Source organism: Gorilla gorilla, chromosome 20 (assembly GCF_029281585.2).
Source record: "Gorilla gorilla gorilla isolate KB3781 chromosome 20, NHGRI_mGorGor1-v2.1_pri, whole genome shotgun sequence".
Taxonomy (NCBI): domain Eukaryota; kingdom Metazoa; phylum Chordata; class Mammalia; order Primates; family Hominidae; genus Gorilla; species Gorilla gorilla.
Window position 1 is genome coordinate 7617772 of NC_073244.2, and position 17943 is coordinate 7635714.

At 59.6% G+C, this 17943-nt stretch overlaps 1 protein-coding gene across 3 annotated transcripts in view; it reads right to left on the reverse strand.

The window, feature by feature from the left end:
* Positions 1-14544, reverse strand: part of REXO1 (RNA exonuclease 1 homolog) — a 33558-nt gene extending 19014 nt beyond the window's left edge. Inside the window, exon 1 of one of the 3 annotated variants that reach the window (XM_055371143.2) lies at positions 14021-14540. In XM_055371143.2, the coding sequence (XP_055227118.1) occupies positions 14021-14177 (157 nt within the window). In that variant the 5' untranslated portion in view covers positions 14178-14540. Of the gene's footprint in view, positions 1-14020 lie in introns of all 3 variants that reach the window. The other 2 variants (XM_031007824.3, XM_055371144.2) reach the window with 2 other exon arrangements.
* Between the last annotated feature and the right edge of the window lie 3399 nt (positions 14545-17943).

The window sequence follows — 17943 nt, forward strand, 5'->3', positions numbered from 1 at the left end:
AGACCTCTGGACATTGTGGACTCTGAAAGGAGAGACCATTTCCCCAAAAGGTGCTTTTGGAAGGTCTTGGAAGGAATAGCACCTGCCTCCCAGGAGTGGAGACAGGCCCCCAAGCAGAGGGCAGGACCGGGGGACAGGTGATAAGGGTCCAATCTGGGGGACGTGGGCTTGCCTTTCTAACTGGAAGCCTGTGTGAGTACTTGTTTTGTTGTTTTGTGGAGACAGGCATTGCCCAGGCTGGAGTGCAGTGGTACCATGATGGCTCGCTGAAGCTTTGCCTCCCCGGCTCCAGTGATCCTCCCGCCTCAGCCTCGCAAGTAGCTGGGACCACCTGCGTGCACCACCACATCCAGCTAATTCTTTTCTTTTTTTGGTAGACACGGGGGTCTCACTGTAATTGCCCAGGCTGGTCTCAAACTTCTAAGCTCAAGCGGTCTTCTCGCCTCAGCCTCCCAAAGCACTGCTTGTCTTTTAAGGGCTGTGAAACCTGCCCCAGCCTTTAGCCAACAGATGGGAAAGAGCAGGGGCACCTGGAGGCCGGAGGGCACACTCTGCAGAGGGGGTTTCAGCATTTTCACTCCCGGGTGGAGGCTGCTACCACCTCCACAAAGACTGCACCAAAAAGAAAGCAGGCACGCTAGGCGGGTCCAAGAAGACTGAGATCAGGATCTGCACCACGGCCTCTCCTCCCTGTGGTCACTGGGCTCCCCCACCCTGCAGCCTGTGACCCACTGGTGCTGGAAGGCAGCATCCTGGCCTGGGCGCTCCAGCCAGGTCTGGAAGTTTCACACAGGAAGTTGCCTGGGGCTCGGCCATGGCTGCCTGCAGCTCAGAACAGGGGGTACAGCGTGCTGAGCCCCTGAAAGGTCACCTGAAGCTGGTACGCACCACTGCCTCCCTGGACCTCCCCGTCCCACCATGCCTCAGAGGGCTGGATCTGGGTACCTGTCAGGACTGGAAAGGCCCCAGGGTGGTATGTGCATGCTGCTAGGTGCCCTGGGAGCCCACCCAGGGGGTCACATCTAAAGGCCGAGTCTGGGCCAGGCGTGGTGGCTCACACTTGTAATGCTAGCACTTTGGGAGGCGGAGGCGGGAGGATCACCGAGGTCAGGAGTTCGAAACCAGCCTGGCCAACGTGGTGAAACTCCACCTCTACTAAAAAATACAAAAAAAATTAGCCAGGCCTGGTGGCAGGCACCTGTAATCCCAGCTAGTCGGGAAGCTGAGGCAGGAGAATCACCTAAACCCGGGAAGTGGAGGTTGCAGTGAGCCGAGAACGCACCACTGCACTCCAACCTGGGCGACAGAGCTATACATACATACATACACACACACACACATACATAAATGAATGCCGACTCTGGAAGTGGGAGGGGCCCGTCCAGGCCCCGTCCCACGGCTGGGAATTAATTTGGATAGGAGCAGGTGGGCTCCTTCCTGGATGTGGCCCAGGTCAATCTGTTTCTGGGAAACACGGTGAATTGGCTGACAGGAAAAGCCTACCTCCAGAGGCCTGGGAGCTGCCCCTTCCTCCCTGCTTCACCCCAAGGCCAGGACTGGGAGGTACCACCCAGCCCCAGTGGTCCTGAGAGGCCACAACGCCTGGCTGGCTATCTTCCCCAGCCTCTCCAGCCAGGGCTCAGCCACGGGCACCACAGCCCAGCCTTGTCCCGGCCGAGGAGAGAGCCCACTCCCTACACCACCCATCCTGACCGCATCTCCTGAGACCAGTGCCCTGCAGCCCCGGGACGGGCTGGATGACAAAGATGGTATTTCTTCCCAGGGTTCTAGGTGTGGGGCCTGGGACCAGCACTATCTGCCCAAGGCCATCTCCTGGCCCCCAAACCTTCCCTTGGCCGAGAAACCCCTCACCCTGGGCGTCCACTCTGCTCTCTGCTCCCACTGCCCCCGCCCCACCACACTCAATCCACCCACACAGCTGTCCTGTCCCCAGCAATGGGGAGAACCTGGCATGAGCTCCAACCCCACATGGAGACTGAAAGGCAGCAAAAATGACAAGATCATGGAGCACGAAGACCCCAACCTGAACTTCCAGAAGGTTCTCTCGTGAGACCCGTCCAAGCTCCTGTCTTCTCTCAGTCAGCCCATTTCAAAGATGAGGACACCCAGTGCCAGCGAGAGCCGGCAGCTCCCAGCCCCACAAGGAGCCCCAGGACCCTCCCACTCAGACGGGGAGACTCAGTGGCTCTAAAGAACCCGGCAGGCTGGCTGGACACGATGGCTCATGCCTGTAATCCCAGCACTGTAGGAGGCCGAGACGGGTGGATCACCTGAGGTCAGGAGTTCGAGACCAGCCTGGACAATAAGGTGAAACCCCGTCTCTACTAAGAAAACACAAATTAGCCGGGCGTGGCGACAGGCGACTATAGTCCCAGCTACTCGGGAGGCTGAGACAGGAGAATCACTTGAACCCGGGAGGCGGAGACTGCGGTGAGCCAAGATTACGCCATCGCACTGCAGCCTGGGCGACAGAGCAAGACTCTGTCTCAAAAAAAAAAAAAAAAAAAAGAACCCGGCAGGCCCAGCCCCTGCTCCGGAGGCCGTTCGGTGGGCCTGCAGGGCTCTCACCACAACCAGGCATCAGCAGGACTGGCCCCTCCAGCCCAGGTGGTGGGCCCCGCATGCTGGCCCAGAACAGGCCAGGCAGAGACCCCAGAAGGAAACAGACAGTCCCTCCCGCCTGGGGCTTAGCCGGACAAAAAAGATAAGCCGGACACTGCGGCATGACAGATAAGCAAGACTACCCCCAACCTAGCCCCCGGGGGAGCCATCTGGGCGGCCTGAGGCTTTGAAGGTGGAGACAGGAGAGGACATTCCCAAAACAGCCACAGCGGCAGAGAAGGCACGGGGCTGACCCTCGCGAAGCGCAAGGCTGGTTGTGTCCACGGGAGCGCCCACCCCATAACAGACCCTCTGGGAAGACGGGTCTGGAGGACAGCACCCCTGAAGTCCACCTCCTGCGGACGGCAGAGTAACCATAAGGTCCCCACAAATGGCCATACGTCCACTCTGGGGGTCCCTGCTCCTGGGGCCTCCCCTCCAACCCTCACGGCAGGATGTCCTCCAGCCCCATTCCTGGACATGCGGGCGCCCGGGGCCCTCCATGCACAGCCCACTGGACAGATAGGAACCCGCTGCTCAGAGGCAAAGGGACCAGCACTCTGCACCCAGAGGAGGTCCCACAGCTCCTAGACCACACGGGGCAGAAACAGGGTCACCTGGAGAGGGCTTCGAGAAAGAGTCCAGCCAGTGCTGGGGGCCTGGACCTCTACCACCCAGCAGCTTCCAATACCCTCTCTGAAATCCAAGGTGGCCCAGCTCTGCCCCACCCCCCACACCAGACTCCACCCAGGTCTCAGAGCTTGCTGTGGAGGTTGGGCTGTGCCTGCAGCAGCGGCGCCTGGGGTCTACCCCACCGCCCCCAGGGTCCTCCTCGACCCCCAGGGCTGCGATCCGAGCCTCCCCTCTGCTCCAAGGCACCGCCCTCCCCACCTCGACAGCGCAGTGTGCAGTGCCAGGACCTCCCAGCAGGTGGAGCCACACGGCAGGGTCCAGGGGAGAAAAAGAAAAAGGCCCCGGCCTGACCGGGGACCACCAGCTCTGCTCTCTGGGGCGTCCTGGGCATTTATTAACCTCATGGGGCGGCCGTCCCCACATGCCATGACTGGACGCGCTGCTGTCCCAAGGCTTACAGCTCGAGGCTAGGGGACAGGGATGGTAACCAGGACAGAGGTCGCTGCCTTTCAAAACAATGTAGAAACAGGCTGGGCGCAGTAGCTCACGCCTCTAATCCCAGCACTTTGGGAGGCGGAGCCCAAGGCCGAGGCAGGTGGATGATTTGAGGTGAGGAGTTTGAGACCAGCCTGGCCAACATGGGGAAACCCCGTCCGTACTAAAACTACAAAAAATTAGCCGGGTGTGGGGGTGCCTGTAACCCCAGCTACTCAGGAGGCTGAGGCAGGAGAATTGCTTGAACCTGGAAGGTGGAGTCTGCAGTGAGCTGAGACGGCGCCACTGCACTCCAGCCTGGGCAACAAGAACGAAACTCCATCTCAAAAAAAAAAAAAAAAAACCAGCTGGGCGTGGTGGCTCACACCTGTAATCCCAGCACTTTGGAAAGTCGAGGTGGGCGGATCACCTGAGGTCGGGAGTTCGAGACCAGCCTGAGCAACATGCAGAAATCCTGTCTCTACTTAAAATAATACAAAATTAGCCAGGTGTGGTGGCACATGCCTGTAATCCCAGGTAATCCCATGCCTGGGCGCAGTAGCTCACGCCTGTAATCCCAGCTACTCGGGAGGCTGAGCCAGGAGAATCATTTGAACTCGGGAGGCGGACGTTGCGGTGAGCCGAGATCGTGACATTGCTCTCCAGCCTGGGGGACAGGGCAAGACTCCTTTTCACAAAAAAAAAAAAAAAAAAAAAAACTGAAACAGAAGGGTACAAATGGCAAAGGACAAGAACCGGCAGGGAGGGGCCAGCGGGACCTTCTCCCCCTGTGCCTCTCCATCCCTGCCAAGAGCCCACCTTGGCTGTGAGCCACGTTCATGGTCCACACAGAGTAAGTTAAGAGTCCAGCTCTCAGCTGGGCACGGTAGCTCACGCCTGTAACCCCAGCACTTGGGAGGACAAGGCTGGTGGATCTTGAGCCCGGGAGTTCGAGACCAGCCTGGGCAACATGGTGAAACCCTGTGTCTACTAAAAATACAAAAATTAGCAGCTGGGCACGGTGGCTCACGCCTATAATCCCAGCACTTTGGAAAGCCGAGGCGGGCGGACTGCCTTGAGCTCAGGAGTTTGAGACCAGCCTGGGCAACACGGTGAAACTCTGTCTCTACTAAAATACAAAAAATTAGCCGGGCATGGCGGCGTGCTCCTGTAATCCCAGCTACTCGGGAGGCTGAGGCAAGAGTATCACTTGAACCCAGCAGCGGAAGTTCCAGTGAGCCAAGATCACGCCACTGCACTCCAGGCCAGGGCGACAGAGTGAGACTCTGTCTCAAAAAAAAAAAAAGAGTCCAGCTCTCAGCTCCTCCTCATCCCACAGCCTTTTCTGTCCCCAAAGGACATTTCCCAGTGGGTGTTTCCGGGGCTCCTGTGCTCCCTGTCAGGCACAGAGGACTAAAAGCATCCAGGAGCCCTGCAGCCTCTTCCAGGGGCTCACAGAGAAGCTGGAGTGGGCACCTCCACGGGGCGCTGCTCCTCAGCCAGGGGTTCACAGGCTGTTCCTAGGATGGGTGCCATGGTGCCTAAGGAGGAACCCACACACCAGGGTGACTGCAAGCACGAGCTGTTTTTGTTACTTGGTGACCTGTGTGCAGATGCTGGGGGGACGGGGTGCTGGCTGGCAATGTGGGCCGACCCCGGCCCCATCATTCATTCCTCCAGCACATGTTCTCTGAATACCTGCCCAGGACCTCAGAGAGGGCACGCAGCCTGCAGGGCGCAAAGGGCAGGGCCCTCCCTCTCTGTCTCATCCACTCCTCCAAAGTCCACTTCCTCCAGGCAGCCCTCCAAAGTCCTCCCTGCAGAAGCAGCAGTGCCTGGCATAGTGCCTGGGATACAGAGGTGGAAGGCATGGTGGAGCCCTCACCTCACTCCACCTCCTCAGCCGGGGTGCACGGGGCGGTGGCCAACTTGGGCCTGCCCAGGCCCACTTCCATGGCTTCCAGATCCTGTCTCCCTAAAGCCTGCTCCTGAGGCAGGCTGGCTCCCTTTTGGTCTCTGAGGGCCTCTGAGCCACTGGGAGAGGAGGAGGGAGGGGTCTCAGAAAAACGGACTGTGACCCATGACCGTTAACAGGGTGGGGATGGACCTGTCGCCAGGACAAATGGACAGGCTGGGAAGCCACAGGGCGGGGATATGCCTGGAGTGCACGCCAGGCCCACACCCCCAAGCACACGCTCTCTGCCACCTTCCTGGCCCTGCCCCCTGCCAGGCTCTTCTGAGCACCCCAGCGTCGATGGAGCTGGCCCAGGGCAGATGTCTGCAGAGATCTGAGGAAGGAAGGAAATTGGGAAGGGGAAGGAAACACTGACCCAGAGGCGCGGGCCCCTCCACACCTGCAGCACACCGACTCTCCAGACATGAGTCTCTGTGGGAACAGGAAGAGACTCCAGAAAGCTGAGAATCGCAGACTGCCCAACCGCAGGAGCAATCCCAGGCTGGGGACAGATGAGACAGCATATCAACAGCGAGCCCCGTTGGCGGCAAGCTCCCAAGCAGCCCCAAGCCCAGAGCAGGAGAACATCCCAGGCTTTCCGCAGGCTGTCTCCATCTCCAGAGCCCACAGCCCTAATCCCACTTCCAGCCACAGGCAAACTCCTATTCATCCTCCAAAACCCAGCCCAGTAATCCTGTGCTTGGAAACACTCACCCCACCCCCCTGCAACTCTGAGTGACACCCGGGCCCACCCCACGTCACCCCTCCACTCCCTGCAACTCCAAGTGACAGCCGCCCTGTCTCCCGGACCCGGGCCCACCCCACGTCACCCCCTCCGCTTCTGCTTCCCGAGTCCCCTCAGCCTGGCGCCACAGACACTGAGTCTAGATGGACCCAGGCAGGGCCTTGGAGGGCACCAGGACCAGCTCCTGGCTTTACAGAGAACACGGAAGTCCTGTGTTGTGTGTCCAGGCTCAGCCCACAGCTCGTCACGAGTCCTCCCCCAACCACTCCTTTCCTGAGGCCGGAAGCAGGGGCAGGTCCCAGAACCCCGGGCTCCAGGCACGCAGCCTGTCATGGGACGGGAGGTGCTCCGTCCTCACAGCTGTTCCCAAAAACCTCTCGGAGCCTAAGGAAGGGACGGCCCCGAAACAGCCAGTGCATATGCGGCTCCTCCAAGGGTCCCAGAGGACTTGGCTGTTAGAGGAGGAAGAGGAATGGCAACTCGAAAGGTCCCCGTGAGGCTCAGGGACCCCCAGGATTGCCCTGACAGGCTCCTGGCTCCCTGGGACCCAGGCGTCTCCTTCTACCCTGTTTATTTTCTTTTCAGGTTTTTGCTTTTTGTTCTGCAGCAGATCATACCAACAGAATCTACCCACTGCGCAGACAGCGTAAGGAACAAGCCACGGCCGGGCACACCCAGCGCTCCCCGGAAACCTGCCTGCTCCTCTCTAGGGATTGCTTTGCAGAAGGGATTCTGAGGGTGGGGAGGAGGGCGGAGGAGGACAGCGTTTTCTCGTCAAAGTGAGGCCTGCTACGGCACAGCCCGCACGACCCTTCCCGTCACACTCAGATGCCACGACCCCATCGTGCAGAAGAGCTCGCGGAGGCCGAGGGAGGTTCAGGAGGCAACAGGCTCAAGGGGGTAACGCCCAGCAGGAGGAGGCCAGGGCCTTCCTAGCGAGCTCTGCCCCACAGAAAGCCAAGCAAGACGCCTTCATTCCGGGGTATGGTCTCCAGAGGGACAGAGGCCGGCCACTGGCACCTGAGCCTCAAGTCCGCAGTCCCTGGAGGAGATGGTAAAGCTGCAGAGGGCTCTGGGGGGAGCGCTCTGGGGAGCGGCTCAGGCGCTGCAAGAGTCCCCGGAACCCCTCCCAGCAGGCACGCTTGTCCCTGCTGACCCCAGCCCCAGCGAGCTGCTCTGCCTCTCCCATCTCAGGCTCTGGGGGCAGGGACGGTGCTTCTCAGGGTCTCTGCCTTACCCTACAGGCAGAGCGCCAGCTCAGCCATCCCTCTCGAAAACACAAAAACAGGCCCAGCGCAGTGGCTCACGGTTGTAATCCCAGCACTTTGGGAGGCTGAGGCGGGTGGATCACTTGAGGCCAGGAGTTCGAGACCAGCCTGGCCAACATGGTGAAACCCCATCTCTACTAAAAATACAAAAATTAGCCAGGTGTGGTAGCAGGTGCCTGTAATCCCAGCTACTTGGGACACTGAGGCAGGAGAATCACTTGAATCCAGGAGGCGGAGGTTACAGGAAGCTAAGATGGAGCCACTGCACTACAGCAGCCTAGACGACAGAGCCAGATTCTGTTGCAAAAAAAAAAAAGCAGCAGCAGCAGCAGCAAAGAAAACACAAAGCAGCAGGCAGGGCCACCAGACCAGCATCCTCATCCTCGGGACTACTGCCCCAAGCTAGATCTCTGTCTGTGGGGTTGTCCCCAGCACTGAAGGGTGCTGAGCAGTGTCCCTGGCCTCTGCCCTCTCTGTGCCTGCACCCCCAAACTGGCAACCAAAACATCTCCAGACATCTCCTAACATTCCCAAGGTGCAGAACCGCCCTGTCGGGATCAGTCACTGCTCTACTGAAGACCTAAGCAAAGAATCTTAAAATAAAATACCAAAACCAGCCTCGACTGGCACGGCCCACGCCTGGAGGCAGCTCCGGGCCCAGCACCCAGGTTTTCAAAGCTGCCCAGGCGCTCCGGAAGTCAGGTGAGGACCTCAGAACCTTGGGAAAAGCCCCCCCAAAAAAACAGAATCCAACCTCATCTGTGAGGCAGGGTCCCAGCCATGGCTCAAGCACAGCAAGCCCGGGGCCTCTGGTGTGGGGTCTGGAGGAGGCCCGGCAAGCGACCTGGTGCCGGACTCGCCAAAGGAAGCCACACTTCTCCTGCGGCTCTTCCGTATTCTCCGATGTTTCTAAAACAAACATTTCCCCAGGCCAGAAAACAGTACCTTCAAAAGTAAAGCACCCAGAGACCCGTGGCAACACAGACAGGCCCCCAGGCCCTGGGAACCCGGCGCTTTTCCCATCGCCATCCACCTGGGGGAGAGCTGCCAGCACAATCCTGCCAGCATCTGCAAGAAGGCGGCTGCTCTGGAAACCCCAGGCCCCTTTCCTCTAACCCCCTCCACACAGGAACATCAAGAGTCACGGGGCAGCAGAGCCACCCACTCTGTGGTAGGAGTGTGGGCTGGGGGCTCCTCCTCCTCGAGGCCAGGGCAAAGCTTCAACCCCCCGCCCGGAGGGTCCCAGCTCCCAGGGCCCAGAGCCGCAGCTGGGCAAAGCTTCAACCCCCAGCCCAGAGGGTCCCAGCTCCCAGGGCCCAGAGCCACAGCTGGACTTGCAGGCTCCCCGGCGAGGGCTGAAAAAGAAATGGCCTCAGCACCACCACTGGTTGTGACCACTGGGGTCAGGGAAGCCCAGGGACGCTGCTCAACATCCTACAATGCAAAGGACGGCCCACCAGACAACAATCTGGCCCCCAATGTCCCTAGCACCAACCGTCCCTCCAGCAAGCTCCATAGCTGCCACTCCAGGCCAGGCAGGCAGGCGGCCCCGGTGGCCCGATTGCCCACCTGCCACCCGCTGGTAAAATCACCCCTGGGTCCTCATACGCCCTGGTCAGGCCTGGGGAACCAAAAGACAACACTGCTGGCTGCGGGGGTTCTCCCCTAGAGTCCATTCCTTCCTGGACGCGGCTCACTGCGGATGAAAAGTCGGACCGAGGAGAGCACACACTGTCACGTCTCTAAAGGTGACACAGGTGGTCAGACGGTGCCTTCACTGCCCCACGGAAAGCCGGCTGTCTCCCATCCACCAGGAGGAGGCAGCACAGGACGCAGCCAGCGGGAGCTCCTGACCCTCCTGTGAGGCCAGAGATGAAGGCAAGCCATCCTCTGCAGCGAGGCGCCATTCTTGGCCTCCTCCTCCCTTCTCGCCTGACTCGGGGCCTCAGAGTTTCCAAGGAGAGCTGGAAAGCCCTAACAGATCAGTAGGATCCCAGGGCTCACCTGCCTAGCAGGGGGATGGGAGGCTGTCACCGTCACCGGAGAGCCAGGCCTGTTTCAGGCCCATCCTTGGAAGGTTTCAAGTTCCCTTCTGTGCCCAGCCCACAGAGGCTGGCAGCAAAAACAGCAGAGGAGGCAGGCAGGGCCCCGGCCCACCCACATCCAACCCAGCACTCCCAGTTACCAGCCACGCGTACACAGGTGAGCAGCCTCCCGGCGCTGGGCCTCAGTTTCCTCATCTGTAAACTGGGAAGAGCCACTCCCACTGCTATTTGGGGGTCACAGGCAGAGTCCGCCCAGTACTGCTGTGGTAGTGGCCAAGTCCAGAGGTAGGGACCCCAGAGCCCATGCGAGGGGCCACATCTGAAGAGCCAGAAGGAGGACGACCCCTGCCTGACCCGACTCTGCTAGAAGGCTCAGGAGATACTGGGTACACGGTGGCTGGGCTTCAGGAGATACTGGGTACACGGTGGGTGGGCTTCAGGAGATACTGGGTACACGGTGGGTGGGCTTCAGGAGATACTGGGTACACGGTGGGTGGGCTTCAGGAGATACTGGGTACACGGTGGGTGGGCTTCAGGAGATACTGGGTACACGGTGGGTGGGCTTCAGGAGATACTGGGTACACGGTGGGTGGGCTTCAGGAGATACTGGGTACACAGTGGGTGGGCTTCAGGGCTCCCCATGTACCTGGGCTACTCCCTGAGCGCCTCTACCCCAGGGCCCCTGCCCTCTACAGAGGCAGTTCTGGAGAGTCGCCTGGAGCCCCAGCTGGGACGCCGCCAACAGCCCCACTCAGAACCACTGGCACCAGGCTGCCAGATCCTGAACCCGACTGCGGGATCCCCAAGGGCAGGAGCTGTGCGCCCCGCGCACATGTCTGCCGCTCACTTTGCAGTATAGGATGGCCCCTTCCCCAGGCCTGGGACTGTCCTGCTGGGGCCTGAGTCAGCCTGTGGCGCGGCACCAGCATCCCCTCAACGTGGTGCCCTCAGCCTCTGCCTCCCTCAGGAGAAGCATCATCTGGGAGCACGTTCCTGCCGGAGCTGTGAAGCCCTGAGCTGGGGCCCACCGCACCTCTGGAGAGCCCTGGACTTTCCTGCAATCCTCCCCGGAAGGGTTCCCTCTCCTGGAAGACAGTGTCCTGCCTCTCAGTAGGACACAGACTCCCTGAGACGCCGCAGGGAGTGTGGGGCAGTGGGCAGGGGCCTGGGTTCTGAGGTCAGATGGGAGGAAGGTGGGATCTAGCCCTGCCCGCTCCACATAGACAACCGAGGCCCCTCACCTACCACCAGGCTGCAGCCAAGGCCCAGGCAGCAGAGAGCGGCCACTGGTGGGGAGAGTAACGCTCATTCCCAACTCACAAGGCTGGGATAGAACGTGCCCCTCTAGGCCGGGGCTGCACGTCCCTGCGTCCCAGGGCTACACGGTGCCTGCCGTAACGGCTGCTGGACCATCCCTCCAAGCCACCCTGGGCAGGTCCAGCCGGCTCTGAAATGGCTGAGCAGCCCAGCGCGGTGCTTCACGCCTGTCATTCCAGCACTTCAGGAGGCTGAGGAGAGAGGATCGCTTGAGTCCAGGAGCTCAAGACCAGCATGGGCAACAAAGTGAGACCCCGTCTCGGCAAAAATTTTAAACATTAGCGAGGTGTGGTGTCACATGCCTGTGGTCTCAGCTACTCAGGAGGCTGAGCCAGGTGGATCCCCTGAATCCAGGAGGTCGAGGCTGCAGTAAGCTGTGATCGCACCACCGCACTCCAGCCTGGGTGATAAAGTGAGACGCTGTCTCAAAAATTAATTAATTAAATAAAATGGCTGAGCAGGTCCAGGGATAAGAGCCCAGAAGGAAACCTGAGTCCTTCAGCCGTGCTGCTCAAGGTCGCCAATGACCCGCTGAGCCTGTGACCCAGGGCCCAGGAGCACCAGCCACCTTCCTGTTCCCGTCGCAGCTCCGCCAAGCCTCCCAACCCTGCCTGCCTTGGTGCCCTCATCAGATGCCCTCTCCTACTCCCAGAGGCCCTGGAGGCTCCAGACCTGCCCTGGCCAGGTGGTAGTATGGGCAAAACACGTTCCTCGATAAGCCTCCGTTTCCCCCACCGGCAGCAAATAGCTCACAGGGTCACCATGCAGCGCGTGTCCAGCACAGAGCATGGCCCTACAGGTGCTCCAGGGCTAGCTGAGGGCTTTTCACCTGAACCTCTGTCCACTCTCAATCCTGGGAGGCCAGCGCTCCTGTCTATCTCCTCTCTGGAGGCCGCTGCCCTGTGCACCCTGAAATCCCCTTGAGAGGACATGGCAAAGGCTAGATCACGCCAGCCTCTTCAAATCTCATAGGAAACTGGGCGTGTGTAAATCTGGAGGGGTGGACATGGGACATGCATTCCCCCCTGTCCTCAGAGGGCAGCCTGATGAACATGTCACGGAGGAGGAAACAGAGGGTCAGAGAAACCTCACCGCAAGGAAGATGGATCCTGCCTTCTGCGGGGGGAGGCAGTCTTCTACCAGACAGTAACAAGAAGCCCTACCACCCCACCAGAGATGGGAAAAGGAGTTCATTCTCAGCAGCAAAAGGGAAATGCAGACACACCATGGTAAGAGGCAGGCAGCTGCATTTTTCCCATAGGAACGCGGGGCAGACAGGAAGACGACATCACCAAAGGGACCCTCAAAAATAAGCCTTTGGGAAACAAATGAGCCATTTGGGATGCAGACAGATATCAAAAGCCTGACTTGCACCGGGTGCAGTAGCTCACACCTGTAACCCCAGCACTTTGGGAGGCCGAAGCAGGAGGTCTGCTCGAGGCCAGGAGTTTGAGACAAGCCTGGACAACATAGCGAGACCCTATCTCCACAAAAAAATACAAGTTAGCCAGGCGTGGTGGCACCCGCCGCCCATAGTCCCAGCTACTCCGGAGGTTCAGACAGGAGGATCCCTTGAGCCCAGGAGGTCGAGGCCTCAAAGACTGTGATCGCACCACTGCACTCCAGCCTGGACTATAGAGTGAGACCCTGTCTCTAAAAATAGGTTAAAATGAGCATCGTGAGTCTGGTGTCACAGCCTCCGAGAAGCCTCTCCCACGCACTGCCTTCTTCACCAACTCCCAGCCCCCGCCAAAGCCAGCTGCGTGCTCCCAAGACATCACGACCTATGCTAAGGGATCTGTAGGCACAGCTGTCGGCAGGTCCCTGAGAGCACAGCCAGCATCGTACGCAGCTCTGAATCCCCCGCCTCAAACACAGCGAAGACGCTGGGCGGTGGGGAGCTGACAAGTGATTGCTTGCATCTGTCCACCTGCAAACAACCGCCCACAGGTGCAGGTGTCCTAAGCACACTTATCAGGGAAATCAGAAAAAAATGCTACCTTTTCTGGCAAAACAGGAAAATAAACCTATTCTTAAATCCTAGAGAAGATGTTTCTCTTTTGCAGGAAAAGCTTCTGAGCTGAGACTGTTTCGTGGTTAAAGTAAAAACAATGCTTGAAACTCACGCCCAGTGAGGAAATCTGGGACGAAGGAAGTCAGGGGCTGGGGGAAGCAGAGAGCCACTATCAAGGGACAGAGGTAACAGGGGAGTCTGAATGACATCACACTCGATAACCCTCCCTCCACGACTTTCCTTGCGATGTCCCTCTTTTTCTCCAATCCAAATCCCACATCTCCTCCAAGAAACGCTGCCATGACGATGAAAACCACCATGACGCTGTGAGGTGGAGTCCACCAACGTCCTCTGCCCGACCAAAAGCATGGAATTCCTCGGAGCCCACTCGAGTAAGCTTTGACTTCCTCCCTGCCAGTCATGCTGGACACAGGGCTCGACAAACACAGGAGACGATCCTCGGACCATCCTGACTCAACGACTGGAGACTGAGGTGGCCGCTGCCAGAGGCGCGGCCGGAGGAAACGTCATGGAAATAAACAAGGGCGGCCACAAGCACATGGGGTCCGGGAAGCGGCGGGCGCGAATCAGGGGCAGCAGGAGTCCAGGACCTGCCTAGCGCCGGCCGCGCCCGTCTCCCGAGCCCCCTCGTGTCAGGCCCGGTGCCCGGTACTCAACATGCGCTCGCACTCCGCCCTCTAGACAGCCCTGGCAGGACGCGTCCTCCTAGTTGACATTTCACACTCGTGAAGACGAAGGCTTAGGGACATCTAGTGCTTTGCACCGGGTCCCAGGGTGGGTGGTCCCGGTCCCGACTGGGAAAACCGTCGCCCGCGAACGTGTGGGGAGGAGGCTGGGCCGAGAACGGGGACCCCCGGCGGGACCGGGGTGGGGTCCAGACCCGGGCAGGGGAGCCGAGCCCAAGGCAAGCAGGCGGGCGGGCATTACCTGCTGCGGGGGGCGCCTCTCCGCCGTCACCGGGCGCGCCGGGGCCCCGGGCCCCACGGTGCCGGAAGTGGCAGTAGGGCCGCCGGCAGGGCCCCCCGGGCGCCCCAGACCAATAGGGGCAGTCAATGGCCCGGAAGAAGCCAGTGGAGCGTAGCATGGTCCGTCCCGCGGCGGGGCCCCGGCCCGGAGCCGCCCGGGCCCCAGGGCCCCCTCACTGGCGCCGCGGTCTCCGCGGTCGCCGCCGCCCGCGCCTCACGGACCCCGCCGCCGCCATCTTGCTCCGAGGCCCCCGGAGGCCCTCGGGACGCCGCCGCAAGGGACCCCGGGAGGGGCTGCCCGCAGCGCGCCTGCTCAGAAACGCCTGCTCCTGCGCGACCAAGGCTGGTGGCGGACCCCTGGGCCGGGACAGACGGCCGCGGGAGGAAGTAAGGAGGGCGGGGGCTGCCCTGCCTGCGGTCTCCGGGAGCCTCGCCAGCGCCGCCGCCCGACCTTCGGCGGCTGTAGCGGCGCCATCTTGAGCCCCAGGCCCCTGCGGCACCAGGGCTGTCCACGGCGCGCCTGACCAAAAAAGCCCCGCGGGGCCCGCTATTACTCATTTGCATATTATTTCCATTCGTTACCATATCACCTTAAAGCGCCCTCTGCTGGACGAGGAGAGTTCTGCGGGGAGGTGGCCTTAAACCTGGGCCAGGTGAAACCCACGGTTGAATCACTCCGTTCACACTCTTTAAAAATCCGCTTGCCCTGGTATACAGCTGGCTCTAAGGAAACGCCTTAATCTCCCCAACCTCGACTCTTGTCATCAGTCTAATGACCAGGTCCACGTTCACTCATTTGTTCAACAAATATTGAGCGCCTACTGTATACCAGGCTAGATGGTGCATTTTAACAGACAAACGAGGAACAAGGCTGTGATGGGGCAACTCTGTAGTCTGGTGGAGTAGACCCACGTCTTAATGGGAAGTTTAACCTGGTGCATTTTGGTGGGATTGTAAAATAGTGCCACTGCTATGTAAAACAAAAAACCCAAAAAGTTTCTTTTTAAGAGACAGGGTCTTGCTCTGTCACCCAGGCTGGAGAGCAGTGGTGCGATCACGGCTCACTGCAGCCTCGACTTCCCTGGCTCAGGTGATTCTCCCACCTCAGCCTCCCGACTAGCTAAAACCACAGGTGTGCACCATCATGCCTGGCTAATTTTTTGTATTTTGTGTAGAGATGGAAAAAGTTAAACAGAGTTACCCTATGAGCAACTCTATTCCTGGGTATACACCCAAAAAGAATAGAAAGCAAAGTCTTAGGTCGGGCACAGTGGCTCATGTCTGTAATCCCAACACTCTGGGAGGCTGAGGCGGGTGGATCACTTGGGCCCAGGATTTCAAGACCAGCTTGGCCAATATGGCAAAACCCTGTCCTACTAAAAATACAAAAATTAGCTGGGCGCGATGGCTCATGCCTGTAATCCCAGCTCTTTGGGAGGCCGAGGAGGGAAGATCAACTGAGGTCAGGAGTTTGAGACCAGCCTGGCCAAGATGGCGAAACCCCGCCTCTATTAAAAATACAAAAATTAGCTTGGCGTGGTGGCGGGCGCCTGTAGTCCCAACTACTTGGGAGGCTGAGGCGGGAGAATCACTTGAACCTGGGAAGCAGAGGTTGCAGTGAGCCGAGATTGCACCACTGCACTCCAGCCTGGGTGACAGAGCGACAGTCCGTCTCAAATAGCAATAATAAAACAATGGTTAAGATGACAAATTTTATGTTACGTGCATGTGATTTCACCACAATTATAAATAAATGACAGGATGCAATGATGAGGGGACGTGGGTTGGGATGGGTCATGGGCGACTCTGCGGAGGACCTGATCTAATCTCAAAGCTGTCCCATCACGGGCAGTGGAGGCGTAGACTCCCTGTCATGGCTCCTGATGATGCGTGAGAGATGAAGTCTCATTTATGCGATTGCTCCATCCGTGCCGGCTGGTGTCGGTCATTCATTCAGGAAATAGTTACTGAGCATCTACTGTGTGCCACACAATGCTAGAAACATCCATAAGCGGAGCAGAGAACCCCACTCGGGTGGAGGTGGTGGTGTAGGCAGGGAGGCCGACAGTGAACACAGAGATAAGTGAGACAGCCTGAAGCCAGGTGGAAAGTGCTTTGAGAACAGAAACAGGAGAAGAGCCTGGACTGGGCACAGGGCTGGTCTGGGTGATTCTATGGGGAAGGCAGGATTTTTGCGGTTTTAAAGAAAATTAGGGGCCGGGCATGGTGCCTCTCGCCTGTAATCCCAGCACTTTGGGAGGCTGAGGCAGGCAGATCACTTGAGGTCAGGAGTTCGAGACCAGCCTGGCTAACATGGTGAAACCCCGTCTCTACTAAAATTACAAAAATTAGCTGGGTGTGGTGGCCCATGCCTGTAATCCCAGCTACTCGGGAGGCTGAGGCAGGAGAATCCCTTGAACCTGGGAGGCGGAGGTTGCAGTGAGCCAAGATTGCACCACTGCACTCCAGCCTGGGTGACAGAGTGAGACAGTGTCTCGAAAAAATTAAAAAAAAATAAATAAATAAAAGATGATGAGGGAGCCAAGCAGGTTTCTGGAGGAAAAGCATTCCGGGCAGAGGGCACAGGCCGTGGGCAGGACTGCGCCTGGTGTGTTGGAGCAACAGCGAGGAGGCCGGTGTGGCTGGACCAGGGTGAGGAGGGGGAGAGAGGCAGGAGGGAAGAGCAGGGAGAGGACGGGGCAGGTTGTGCAGAACCCTATGGGCCTCAGGGAGAACTTGGGCTTTGACTGTGAGGGCAGTGGGAGCCATGGAGGGTTGCGGGCAGAGGAGGAACCAGACTTGCCCCAGGTGTTCACGGACGCCCTCTGGTGGCCGTGGGGAGGACAAACCGTGAGGAGACCAGGGCCAAGGTGATTGCACTGGTTCAGGTGAGTCGTGAGGAGGCTAGACCGTCGCGGTGGAGGCCCTTACAGCAGGGAAAGGCAGCCAGATCCTGGATCTATTTTGAAGGTAGAGCCCAAGGAGGTTTCAGATGGGCCAGATGTGGGTGGTGAGACACACAGTGGGGTCCAGGGTGACTCCCCAAGGATTTTGGCCTTGCAGGATGGAACTGCCCTCGACCGAGGAGGGGGCATGGCAAGGGCAGCCTGCGGGCAGGAGGGATGCCCAGGAGGGTCGGGGTCCCAAAGGCACCAAAAGGATGGTGCTGTTTCTCGGCACGTGTGTGTGTTGGGGGTGGGGGGTGTAATTTAAAAGCCTAATGCGAGTGTGTCCGTCAGAGAGAGGGGTGAGGCTGCGAGTGTAGACCCCATATTCTAGACATTTTGCTCCAGAGGGGCAGAAAACCAGGCAGGAGCTGGAGGGGTGCGAGAGTCCCGGGAGTGATGTTTGTGGGGCGTCTGGTAGAATGGGAGGATGGGTCGGGCAGGATTGGGGGTGCACGAGGGAGGCTGCCCTCGAGTAAAGCCGGGAATTTGCCGCCCAGGTTGGGGAGGGGTCTGGCGTGAGCCGGCGCCGGCCGCGGGATACGAGAGGCCGACCACCCCCTTCCCCGGGCGGGCAGCAGGCGAAGCCCCAGGGCTCAGCAGGTGTGTAGGAGTGGCCTGCCCAGCCCCATCCCAGCCCCGCCGGCCTCCAGGCTCTGGAGAGCGCTGGAGTCCAGAGTGGTTTTTTCCTGGGGAGGGCTTCAAAGCTCTCACCGCCCCCTCTTCCCTATTCCCACTAGGGGAGCTGGCATACAGTAGGCGCTCAGTACAGGAGCACAGGAGCTTGGGAGGCGGCCGGGGGACCCTCCGTGGAGGAGCCTGTCCCGTGCCGGCCAGCAGCCCCGGGGGCGCAAGCTCCCCCATCCCCTGCGGCACCGGAAGGGGCGGGCGGTGGACGCCCCCGGGCGCCGTGTCACTGTGCCTCGGTTGCCAGGCAACG